At 40.1% G+C, this 13,188-nt stretch overlaps 1 protein-coding gene across 3 annotated transcripts in view; it reads left to right on the top strand.

The window, feature by feature from the left end:
• The window catches only part of BLTP1 (bridge-like lipid transfer protein family member 1), a 211,117-nt gene that overhangs the window by 157,473 nt on the left and 40,456 nt on the right, over positions 1-13,188 (top strand). For 2 of the 3 annotated variants that reach the window (XM_069104875.1, XM_069104874.1), the window contains 7 exons: positions 2,225-2,451; positions 2,853-3,053; positions 3,245-3,375; positions 5,078-5,201; positions 9,382-9,491; positions 9,824-9,914; positions 10,656-10,718. In XM_069104875.1, coding sequence (XP_068960976.1) covers positions 2,225-2,451; positions 2,853-3,053; positions 3,245-3,375; positions 5,078-5,201; positions 9,382-9,491; positions 9,824-9,914; positions 10,656-10,718 — 947 coding nt within the window. The remainder of the gene's footprint in view (positions 1-2,224; positions 2,452-2,852; positions 3,054-3,244; positions 3,376-5,077; positions 5,202-9,381; positions 9,492-9,823; positions 9,915-10,655; positions 10,719-13,188) is intronic. The other variant, XM_069104876.1, reaches the window with a different exon arrangement.

The raw sequence follows: 13,188 nt of genomic DNA, 5'->3' as shown, positions 1-13,188 counted from the left end.
CCACCTCTCAGTTCTGGACAAATCCAAAAAAGATAAACAAAAGGGAAATCACTGAATTGAACATATTTCTAGAGAAACTAGAGCTAAAAGACTTATGGCATCTTCTAAATTGGACTGCTAAAGAATATACATATATCTCAGCACCACATGAAAATTTGGAGAAAAACAGACCAAATAGTAGGGCACAGAAATATTATAAATAAATATAAAAGGCAGAAGCATTAAACATCCTTTTACAGACCATAACACAATAGAAATAATCATCAGTTCAGAGAGTACAAACAGAAGACACAAACATAAATGGAGACTTACCAATGAGATTGAGTAGATCAAAGAATAAATCATAAGATACAGTTAATTATTATGTCAAAGAAAATTATAAAGCAACATTCCAGAATTTCTTAGATTCATCTCAAGCAATCCTCAAAGCAACAATAACATCCCTAAACAATACATTTAGAAAATAGAAAAAGAGAGGATTAATGAGCTGAATATGCATTTAGAAGAATTAGGAAGCCAACAAAAATAACAAGCCAAAAGGTAGGCACAAAAGAGGAACTATCAAAACTGAGAGAAATACATAAACTGGAAACCAGAAAGACTAGAAACGATCAAGAAAACTAAAAGCTGGTTCTTTGAAAAGACTAATTAGATTAATAAAACTTTAGCCAACCTGATTAAAAATAAGGCATCAAATCAAAAGCAGATGAAAGAGAAATTACAAAACCAGAAGAAAATTTTAAAATTATTAAAAACTACTATGCATTGTTAATACGTGAAGAAAATGAGAACACACACAAAAAAGAGAAATACCTTCAAAAATACCTAAACTAACAGAAGGCCATACAAAAGAGCTTAATACGTAGAACCAGCTATAAAGGAATTACCAAAAAAAAAACCTCCCTGAAAATTATTTTAAAGGATATTCAAGCCAGAGGACATGCAGGTGTAAGCTCACACCTGAAGTCCCTGACAGCAGGAAAATGGGAGGCCCAGCTTGACACAGTGTAGACAGTGAAGAAAGGGGTGTTCATCTGAAGGGTGACTTTCCAGCAATTGAACCAGGTCATTAATGTATGTGTGTGTGTGTGTGTTCCTTACGGATTTAAATTCCTCTTTTATTCATTCTTGTTCTTCATTTCTTTTGGTAAGTTATTATTTGTATTCATGTGTCTTACAATAAATGCCTCTTTGATTTGGAGGGCTTTTTCTGATATTTTTTCTTGTGTCTTATTTCTTTAATTCCTTAGTATATATTTAGTAATTTCTGAAGCTTTTTTATAGCTCACTTATTTCTTTAATCTTTTTCTCTAAAGTTTTTTTTCTTGATTATGCTCTTACTTTATTTGACATTTGTTGCTTTTTGGGGTCATGGAGGGAGCCCACTTCCCTTTTGACTTTGCATTTTTCTGTTTTGTCCTACCTTTGAATAGTCTAGAGATGCCGAGCCAGTTTAAAAACATATATAATAATAAGAGCGAAAAGACAATTTGCAGTTAGATTTTGGACTGACTTAGTCATTCTGAGGAAAGATTTAATGAGATATTTGTAAAACTTTTTGCAAACCTTAAAGAGCTATGTAATTGATAGCTGCTAATATTAATATTAAATCTGGACTTTATTTAGTAAGTAATGTGGTATTGAGGTTTCCTAAAGCAGGGCAGTACTTTAAGAAAATTCACTTTTTAAGGATAAGGGATAAGCAAGAGAGTGGAGTCAGGGGATCCACTGGGAGTGGTGCAGGTTTGAATTAATGATGACCTGAACTAGGGAAATCTGACATGATAATCATCATATAACTGTATGATTCCTGTTCTAGTTCAGAGACACCATTTGGCGTAGTGCCCATAGTGTGCAGAGAGGCAGCCTCAGAGCCAGGAGGTCCTGGGTTAAACTCCGGCCTCGGACACTCTAGGCAACTCCAAGACTGCTTTTTGCAGAAAATGTGCCAACCTGCAGTTGGCAGAGGGAGTCAAAGAGATACACAAGTACCTGTGTTGGGGACTGTTTGCATTGGAAGCTTTGACACAGTCCAGATTTGTATGTTTAGTTTTCAGCACAACACAGAATGCCCCACACAATGTTGACTTTTCCCAGTCCGTGTGGCCAGTGCACTCGGCTGTGGTACACATGCCTATCGTGTCTTCTTTCATTCATTCTGTTTTTATTTATGTGCATGTTGGTATAACCTGCAAAAACCACATCTCTCTGTGTCTTTGAGCAGAAAGTAGCAGTGCTGGGACCTGGACACTCAATGTATTGTGGAAAATGTGTGGAATTGACGTCCACATGGATCCTAACATTGGGAAGAGGCTGAATGCTCTCGGAAACACCCTGACCACCTTGACGGGCGAGGAGGATGTGGACGACATTGCTGACCTCAGCTCGGTGAATATTGCGGATCTGTCGGACGAAGATGAAACAGACACGATGTCGCCCACCGTGCATGCCGTAAGTCACCCAGCTGGTTCCGGGATGTCTCCAGTGTTGGCTTCACCTTGTGCCAGGGTTGGTGCTGGCTCCGTGGCATTGGCTGTAACACACTCAGTGCCATGGAGGCCTTGATCTCCAGGGGTATTGGAGCGATCTGCACATTTTACTGGGTGCTTCTGCTTCCTGAGGCCTCTGGGCCTCCTTGTACCTTAACGTGCAGGTGGAAACCCAAATCAAAAAAATAAGTTTATATCTGTAGCATCAAATTATTAAGATTCATTAGCTAAATAAAAAGAATAATTCTCTTTTCATTCTGAGCTTAACAAAATGGATTTTAGAACAGTTACTATATTGTACTGTACAATTGCTTCTGTACTTCAGATAGAAGGAAGAAACTAATTGTGCTGTTTGTCATTTAGAGTTCAGATGGAAATTCAGTATGTGGAGATGGCAACAAGCTTACCTTTGGGCAGCGACTTGTAAATCACCTGCTGGGACTGACGCCCCAGAATCAGCATTCTTCTGTTCCTGCAGAATATCTGTTTGGGTCAGAGATGGGTGCTGCCTTTCAGTCCAGCAAGACACATAGGAAAGCATGCAGGGCTCACTCATGGGGACATGTAGGTGGTAATTAAAGAGAGTCTGAGTGAACATGATCAATATAGATCACGAATGAATCTCTAATCGACTTCCTCAGCAGATTCCCCTGATTCTGGCATGCTCTTTGATTTGAGGTGTTAATTTTGTGTTAGTCTAGATACACTTTATCCTAATAGGTGAGGTGTTCACAAACATGTGTTTGATTTTTCAGGAAGTTGTAGATTATCGAAGGCAAGGTGCATCTTGTATCCAGCCAGGAGAACTAAGAGGGAGGAAAATCATGAAGCGCATTGTGGACATCAGGGAACTGAATGAACAGGCCAAAGTAATTGATGATCTCAAGTACGTGTGACTAGTTGGCATTATTTTAATTGATTATTCCTGATACTGGTAAGAGTAGGATCAGACTCTCTGACATGGAAAGAACTTTGAACATGCAATTGCTCAGTCCTTTTCTTTTACAAATGAAGAAACCAGTGAAGGTGCCAAGAGTCTGAGACTTGCCCAGAATAACACTACTAGTAAGTTAAGATCCAGGGATTAGAACCCAGGTTTTTTTTACTCTTCCAACAAATTACTTAGTTGAAGACATTACATTAACTCTCTCTTTTTTTCCTCAGTATATTTTTATTTACTTCATTAAAAATTTCTCAATTATATGTAAAAAATATTTTAGGGGCGGCTAGGATGCACAGCGAGTGAGAGCACCGGCTCCAGTGTCGGGATGACCTGGGGGTTCGAATCCGGGCTCAGATACTTAGCACCACACCCAGAAATAACTGGCCGTGTAACCTTGAGCAAGTTACTTAACCCCAATTGCTTAAAAAAAAAAAATATATATATATTTCAACATTCATCTTTTTAAAATTTTGAGTTCTAAATTCCCTCCACCTCTTCCCCTCTTCTTGAGAAGGCAAGTAATTTGATATAGATTATACATGTGAAGTCATGCAAAGCATATTTCCATATTAGCCATGTTGCAAAAGAAAGCACAGAAAAAAAACAAAGAAAATCAAAAAGTCTGTTTCACTCCACATTCAGACTCCATCAATTCTTTCTTGGTGGGGGGAGAGCACTTTTTATCATGAGTCCACCAGCATTGCTTGGATCATTGTGTTGAGGAGAAAGTTAAATCACTCATGGTTGGCCATTGTATAATATTGCTATTACCATGTACAGCGTCCTTCTGGTCCTGCTCGCTTCACTTCGCATCAGTTCATATAAGTCTTTCCAGGCTTTTCTGAAGCCATCCTGCTCCTCATTTCTTATGGCACAATAGTATCCCATTACATTCATACAGCACAATTTTTCCAGGCATTCCCCAGTTCACGGGCCTGCCCTTGATTTCCAGTTCTTTCTCACAATATGATTAACAATTAGGTAACACTTAAAAGTTTTCAAAGCCTTATGTTTGTGTTTGTGTATATACTTTGCATTAACATGTACATGCATACATACATGCATATATATGAGATAGGTGCTATTATTTTTCCCATTTTCTAGATGAAGAAATTGAAATATATAGAGACTGACTTGGTGAAGTCAGATTTGAACTCAGGACTCCCTTACTCCAAGTCTGGCACTTTGTACAGATGCATACCTTTGTGACACATAGCTCTTGTTATTATTGTCATTTAAATTTGTTGAATACAAATTTTTCATTTCACAGTATCATGGAGTTTTCTTGTAAGGTAAAATTCTTAAGCCCTGTGACAGCAGTTGCCCAAGAATTGGGCACAAAACAGTGAGCATGTCTTACACTTGTAGTGCCTGTTGAGTGGGGTCCTGACAGGCCTGCAGTCCTTCCGGAACAGAGAGGGAGGCTCAGACTCAGGGCAGAAGTGACTTCATGCAGATGAGTGTGCCACTCAGCTCTGTGCACTAAGAATGCGTTACCTGCCTGGCAGCTGAAAACTGCTCAGCACACTCCACGTTCTTTTAATTTGCTGAGTACTTGTCTGAAGGAGGAAGGGCAAAGCACCCCCTCCTTCTGTAAGTGCTTCACTAACATTACAAGTATCCGCTGCTCTGGCTTTTCTTCCAGAAAGCTGGGCGCGAGCGAGGGGACCATCAACCAGGAGATTCAGCGGTACCAGCAGCTGGAGTCTGTGGCGGTGAATGACATCCGCAGAGACGTCCGCAAGAAGCTGCGCAGATCCAGCATGCGGGTGAGTGCGTGCATACGTACGTGTGTGCGGGAGGAGCCGCCAGGGGAGAAACAGAGTATATCTGAACCGTTAAACATGTTGGAGGGAAGTAAGCAGGGGCGTTGTGAACCACGGCATCTTGGGCTCTAGACAAGCAGATTTTTCTGTCCCAGACAGGAATACGAGGGTTTCTCTGTACCTCAGTAGCACCATCCCATGTAGGTGATATTCTTAGCCATGTTCTTCCACGGATCCACTGTAGGACTCGCCCAGCATGGTGCAATCCTTTCTCTAGCCTCTTTTCTGGCATTGCATGGCTACCAGTGAGATGTGCAGCCTTGTCTTTCTGTGGTCTTTCCTTCCCGTTGTGTTAGCTGCCCACCTGCTGCTCTAAAGATACGTTTCCTCATTGATGGTCCTCAGGCCATGTCTTCGTCAGCCTTCTGGAAGGAACATTCTGCATCCTGTTTGCAGCCGCCCTCTCTGCACTGCCCTGTGGACCATCTGCAGCTTTGATTCATCAGAGATTTGGGTGTTTTAAGGCTCATATCTAGGAAAGCATTTGTATTAAAGAGCTGGTTTTGTGCCAGGGAACGAGTCAGGAACATCCCAAGAACTGGGCAGAATCTCAAATATAGTTGGGCCTACTCTCTCCTTCGCAAGTACGGCCTAAAACAGTTGTGTCTCAGATAGATGTACTCATTTAATTCACAGCCCTTCCTGCTACAGAGTATAGGTTGAATTATTCATGTAGTTTTTCCTGTGTGTATTCATTAAGTTTCTACGCTGTGCCAGGCGCTGTAGTGGGTCCTGGTGATGCTAAGATGAGAAACAGAACCATCTGTGCTCGGAAGGAGTTTACATTTACGCAGGAAGACAATGTGTACATACATAAATGCAAAACAAGCCCAAGGTGATGATGGGGATCAGGAGAGGCTTTGTGTAGAAAGCTGTGTTTGGAGAGAGTGAAGGATTCTGTGGAAGAAGTGAAAAGGAGTGCATTTGAGAGGTGGGGAGACAGCCGGTACAAAGGCACGAAAACCGGAAACGGGGTAGTGTGCTGTGGAAGGCCTTCAGAGCCAGTCAGAGAGCAGGGGCTACTGGAGTGTGCAGGAGGAGAGGTAGCTTAAGGAAAAGCGTCGTGGCAGCTGTATGGAGGGACCACTGAGGAGGCAGACAATGTGGTAGTAGCCTGGGAGGAAGATAGTGGAGATGGCCTGCACTAAAGGCCTGGGGGGGGGGGAAGGCAGGAACGAGAGAGTGTAGAGGCGGCAACGGCAGGATTTAGTGACTGGTTAGACACGTAGGGGAGGGAGTGTCTGCGCTACTGGGAGAATGCAGCGACCAGTCCAGGGAGACCTGGGGGAAGATGATTTAGTTCTGTTTTGGACATGTTGAGTTGGAGTTGTTCTTGTAGCACTGTTTAAAATTTCTGGTAAGCAGCTGTTAGTCACCCATCTCCAGGAGCCCAGGAGAGAGACTGAGGCTGGATTGATGGGTCTGGGAGTTAGGATGAGAGCTGGTGAGGTCACCGAGGAAAGACTAGAGGTGGGCTCCGGCTCACCACATTGAGGCCCCAGCAGCTGATACCAGCGCTTCCCTGTCATCGGCCCATGCCACTCACTCTCCAACACAGTTCTGTCCTCACCTGTTACTCCACTGAAAAACATGAGGCCATTGGCCAAGAGCTCCTCCTTCTCCCTTCTTTGTCCCCAATCCATCAGACACCGTCTGCCGCTGCGTGCTCCTTTACGCCAGCCCCTTTTCACACGCTCTGGGCCCTATAACCCCTCACATGTTCTTTAGCAGATTGCGCCCACCTCTATCCTCGTGCTTCATAATCTTCTGTCTTTACTGAGCGCTTCCCTGCTGCTACAAACAGAATTGAGTCTCTTGCAGCCTTCCAAGACCTTCACTACTTCCTGTCATCCCACTGTCCTCTTCTCCCTTCTCAGCCAAACTTGGAAAAAAGCTGCCGGTAGGTACTCTGTGCCTCCATTTCCTCCCTTCTCATGTGACCCTCAGCTGTCAGCCTTCTGACCTCATCATTCAGCTGGAACTGCACTTTCCAAAGTGACCAGTGAAGTGCCACATATAATGGCCTCTTCGTCACCTTCATCCTTGGACACGGTTGGGCACCTCATCCTAGGCATATCCCCTCATCTGGGTTTTTGTACTCTCTCTTGCCCTTGTGACAATTAAAAAGGTTCAAGAGACATACTTTCTGGGTAATTTAATCATTGTACTGATAAGGCCAGCAGATTATCACTAAAAGGATGGTCATTTGACCATCTGTCTTAGACCAAAGACCTATGCCCTTTGAAGAGGAGGTGCTCCTGCGGGATGCCTGGTCACCTCTGATTGGTTAATCAAATGGGAGGTGGGCTGTCATGACATACCTGACTTAAGTCACTCAAATCTATGTCAAAGAAACATCAATTTCCCTATCACCTGTCCTGATAATAGAATCAGCATTTTACCCCGGATCTGTCTAACCAAACACAATGGGCAGGAATACACCCATTAGCCTAAGCTTAGAGTTTCTTTTGCTGTCTGATTATATCTGGGCCTAGGCAAGTCTTTAAGAGAGATTTCCCAAAATGGTTGATTTCTGGATGAGGAAATAGAAGAGGGGAAAAGCTTTGGTCTTAATACAGTAATTAGTTATTAACTGTAAGAGAGATATTCATTTCTCACACTCTTCTCTGACTTTAATGCTCACTAACTTGTGTTCTGAACAGAACCCTGCTCTGGCCTCTGCCTTCTTTTCTCTGTCCATATCTCACTTGGTGGTCTCAACAGCTCCCATGGGGCTCATTATTATCCCTACACAGATGACTCTCAGATCTGTTTTTCTAGGGCTTGTTTCTCTCCTCAGCTGCTTACAGTCACACATCCCCAATGCCTCTTGTGCATCTCAGCTGAGATGTCCCGTAGGCATCTTCAGTTTAGCATGTCGGAAACAGAACTCATCTTTGCCCCTCCACTGTGCCGTCTTCTGAACTTCCCTGTCATGGTGGAGGATGCCCCATCCTTCTGTCCACCCCGATTCCCAGCCTTGTCGTCATCCTCACCGTTCCCAAATCTCGTTCCTTCTAAGTCCAAAGCATTTCTTATAGACATCTGCTTCGACCTCTCACACAGCTGCCACCCTAGTTCAGCCCGAGGTCAGTGAATAACCTCTCTCCTGGGATTTTGGCAATAATCTCACACTTGTTCTTCCTGCCTCAAGTCCCTCTCCTCTCCCAGCCCACCCTTTCCTCAGCTGCCATCAAGGCTGCATCTGACTGTGTCATCCTCTTCCTTCTCTCCCCTGCCTTGACTCACTCACCTCTCCTTGCATTCACACTGGCACGTCGGGGAAGTTCCCAGACAGGGGCAGCCGCATTGTAGGACTCAGAGCCCTAGAGGTAACCCTGGTTTGCGGGAACTGTACTTTTACCACTCAACGCTGTAGTTCTTCAGCCCCTGCTACAGTGTTTCCAGTTTAGGTAAGTTGCCCAAGATAATATCACCAACTTAAAAAAAATATTTATAGACACTATTAAGTAAACTGTTAAACACCACTAACAGACAAATAAACACTATTAATTCTTAATCAGAAACCTTTACTGAAGAGAAAGCAAAACAAGAATAATCAGTACCTGGCATTTCCTCCCCTCCCTGAAACCTGAGAATTCATAGCTCATCAAGCAGATTAAAAATGAGATGAAGGCCGCTTTTTATTCACTTATCTTCTTATGCGTTTTTTCCTTCTCCTCTACCCTCTTTCCTAGGCCTACAGGTCGTATATTGTGATACTATTTAACTCTGCAGATTATATTTAGGAATTGTCCTACATTGTATTTTCATCATCTTTTCACTTGTTCATTTCTTACTCCTAAGCAACTGGACCTTCCCTCTATGAGTAGAGGATATGATTCCTGGAGTGTTTCTATTATAACAAAATTCTAATTCTATTTCTTGGAATACAGTGGAATCTTTGTGTCATGAAACCTGTAGTCTTCATAGACCATCTTTTTAAATAATTTTTAAAAATTCATAATAATGTACTGTAATGTCTCTAATTTATCACTAGTTAGTTTGAAAATAATTAATAAGTAGAATTTAATTCTTTGTGCTAGAAAAAAATTTAAGTTTTTACAATTAATTTTACAATTAATAACTTACAAAAATGCTATTTTTTTCTCCCTTTTATCAGGCTGCTTCCCTGAAGGACAAATGGGGTCTAGGCTATAAACCCAGTTATAGCCGGTCAAAAAGTATTGCTGCTTCTGGAAGACCACCTCTTAAAAGAACAGAAAGAACAAGGTGATGGGTTGAAATACGTGAGAAGAACGGATGAGTTAGCTGATAACATTTTTGGATTTAGTTTCTAATTCTTGCTCCATCTCTAATTACTATAATGACCATGGGGAAGATAATGAATACTTCTGGGCCTTTGGTTGGACTAAGTGATCATAAAGACCAAACCTTTTCAAGTGTCCATTGACCCTTGTTGAAGTGATAATAGCAGAATGAAATCAGTGATTGATGCCAATTTTGAGCACTAGAATGGTAATGTAGTTAACCTGTTTACTTAGTAAATTTCAAGTAGAAATTTATAGTATTTAATGTTTCTCTCTTTTATATTTGACTTACAGTTCTCGATTGGGAGAAAATGAGGAACTCCCAGAGATCCGTGTAGATGCAGCATCTCCTGGACCCAGAGTAACTTTCAATATCCAGGACCCAGTAAGAGAGATCTTACATATTATCTGTTAGAGCTAGGAACAAGTTGACAGCTTTGGATAATTTCAGTGGCAATTTAAAAACAATTATAGGCCATTTTAAGAGGTACCGAACAGATTATAGGCCGAAGGTTCTCACACTTTGTAAAAATTCACACAAATCATCTTGGACAAATATCCTTCAGTCCATATACCTTATCTATTTCCATTTGTTAACACCAAAAAATAATCCACTAAAATTATTGAGAAAATTATATTTGCTTATGGCAAAGTGAGGTTTGGTTCCTATGAAATACTACAATTTCTTGACAGAAACACAAATTAAGTTAGTCATATTATAAACTAATACTATGAGATATTGGCTAGCAGACCACAAATGGTCCTTGGGAAAACTTTGAAAACCAATCTGTGTTAACTACCAGTTGGCCAAAGGTTTTGTTCAGTTATTTAACTTTTCTTTTAGGTAAATATCCACTTCAGACTCTGATAGCTTTTTTCATGGTTGCGTTTGTATTATCTATGTTGTCATAGATTAGTAGGTGTGTGACTTTTAGAATATAGATCCAGATGAAGAGGTAAAAGTTAATTCGGGGTCTATGTGAATGTTGTCCAAGTGACCATCCACTCCACGTAGGAATGGAGGCTAGGACCTGTGTTTCACTCTGATCACCATGCATTTTATGAAGTAACTGCTGTTTTCTTTTAATGAGTTTTGTTAATTTTTTTCTTTGTCATTTTAATTAAGTTCAATAATACAGTTTGGGGAAATGCACAGCAATCTCGAAGTCCAGGGGAAGTGTATTTTAAGGTACTGGTAAAAGAACACAAATTATGCTATAAAGCTAATTAACTTTCCACAAAATCTGTTTTCAAATTATCTTCCTCTTATTTCAGACTAAACTCAAATTAAAAAAAACTTTACAAAGAATTTTTAAATTCCTCTAATAATTTCATGTAAACATGACACCAGGTATAATCTGTATAATACACATACACATAGGAAAGTATTAACAGCTTTTTAAAAATGTTAATATTAATTTAATATTTTTGATATTAAACATTCTTCCTTTTAATTTTTATTATTTACAAGGGGGTCATACAGCTACAATAGCTATGTGTGACAACAGCTGTAATACAACACTTGCCAGGCACTGGGCTAAGAGCTTTACCATTATCAATTCACCTGATCTTCACAATAGTCCTGGAAGCTAGGTGGTATTATGGTTCTCATTTTATAGATGAGGAAACTGAGTTCAGCAGAAGTTACGTGACTTGCCCAGGGTCACACAGGTAGTAAGTGGCCAACGCTGAGCTCAAATCTTCCTAACTCTAGGTCCAGCCGCTATCCACGGTGCCCCTTGTAAATATCAAAGGTTAAATTTCAATCTAATTCTTCCTTACTATGAACCCAGAACGTTGGCCACTTTTATACTAATAATAAATGTCACAATACCAAATAAAATCTTCCAAATAGACAGAGAGACCTAGCAGGGGAATTTCAAATGATGTGGAGCCAGAACAGTGTGTCATCATCCTTGTCCAATATGTTGAATAAATCCACTGGAAGATAAACTTACAACCTAATAACTCTCTTTTAATTATCAAGGGCAGTTACCTTACACACTCAATGGTCCACAGAACATTTAAGCCTAAAATAGTGACAGCCAGAGCTGGCTTGACCATTATTATTGACTCCATCCATCAGTCTACCGTAAAAGATGAATAATTTATGTAAAACAGTAACAACAGGCTAGGGACTTGTCCAGGAAAAGTTTTTAATTAAACTCCATCAGAAAAGATGAGAACAAAATGAGCAATGGTTAATGACATTCATGGCATCACCATCGCCTCGTCTGCTTTCTGGAGTTGACCCAAGGAGGCTCCTTGTGAGCTTGCAGCATGATTCTTCCCTTTTGTCTGATAAACTAAGTGGAATCATACAGCTGTTAGAGGGTCAAGTCAGGTCATAGAAAAGCAAAATGACTGGAAAACCCCAAGGTTAACAGCAGGAGAAATAAAATAAAAAAATGTGTGTTTAAAAATTCGCTCAATTGAGAGCCAGAAGAGACCTTTAGATATTATCTTGTCCAATTCTAATGTTATGCTTCTATCATTATATATATACATATATATATATATAATCCTAGATACATATTTATATACACACATTTGTATATGCATTATATGTAATACATATATATATATATGAATGAGATTATATATTACATATATAGGGTATCCCAAAGATCTTAGGGTAGTTTTAAGATTTAACAGTTATATATACATACATATGTGTGTGTACATAAAACATATATACATATATGCACACGTGTGTTTGTGGCCATCTATATGCATACATGCTTATGCTATAAAAACCTTACTTTTTTTAAATCTAAATTTATTCATATCATAAATAAAACACTCAAATGAACTACAAGAATTTTTTGGTTCTGAATAGAAGTACTGGCTCAAGATTTTGCCTTTAAGTAGAAGTCTGTGCCATTTGAAGAACATAAGGTGCAAATATCTACCCTTGAAAATAGTTGATTTAGTGGTGATGTGTCTCACAGAAGCCTTCACAGAGTTCTTGTCAGTAGTGAGCTTTCAGGTGAATATAAAACATGATTTTGTATACAGAAATGCAAACCCAGGCTTGTATTCAGGGCTCCTGTCTCTGCTAAAGGAGAGCACCCCTGCATCTGAGAATGGTTTGGAAAGACCGTCCTGCCAGCCCACCATGCCATCAGTAATAGCTTTAAATGTCCCCCAGCACTTCAGATTTCTCATAAAAGTGAGCGTTTTTAAGGTTTATAGATATTAAATTACATGACTACTTGACTGCTTCATCATCTTCAAATATTGATTTTATATTTACCAAAAAACATTTAAAATGACTATCATGAGATCACTAAACATCCCACAGTAGCCCTGCACGCTCTTTCACTAATTCACCTTCTGTATCTCTGATTCACAAGTGATTGGACACTGATCTTCTCGCTGCTTCTGCTTGTCTAACTTTTGCTTTCGTTTAAAAATGGGCATTTTCCATTTCTCATTTATGTTGACATCATGCAGATTTTCTGTCCGTTTACTTAAGAATGCAGTGGTAGTGTAACATTTTAAAATATATAGTGTCCCAAAAGTTTCAGTGCAGCTTTAAATTTTAATAAATCTTAAAGATAAAATCTGTTCAATTGAGACACGCAGATGCATATGCGTGCATGTGTTTGTGCATGTATGTAAACACTCATTTCTTGCATTCATAAATCTGGATTTTT

Source organism: Petaurus breviceps, unplaced genomic scaffold, assembly GCF_028583685.1.
Source record: "Petaurus breviceps papuanus isolate PSGF00001 unplaced genomic scaffold, PetGlider_PUasm1.0 689, whole genome shotgun sequence".
NCBI classification, from domain to species: Eukaryota; Metazoa; Chordata; class Mammalia; order Diprotodontia; family Petauridae; genus Petaurus; species Petaurus breviceps.
This window is presented reverse-complemented; position numbering and strand designations above follow the sequence as displayed.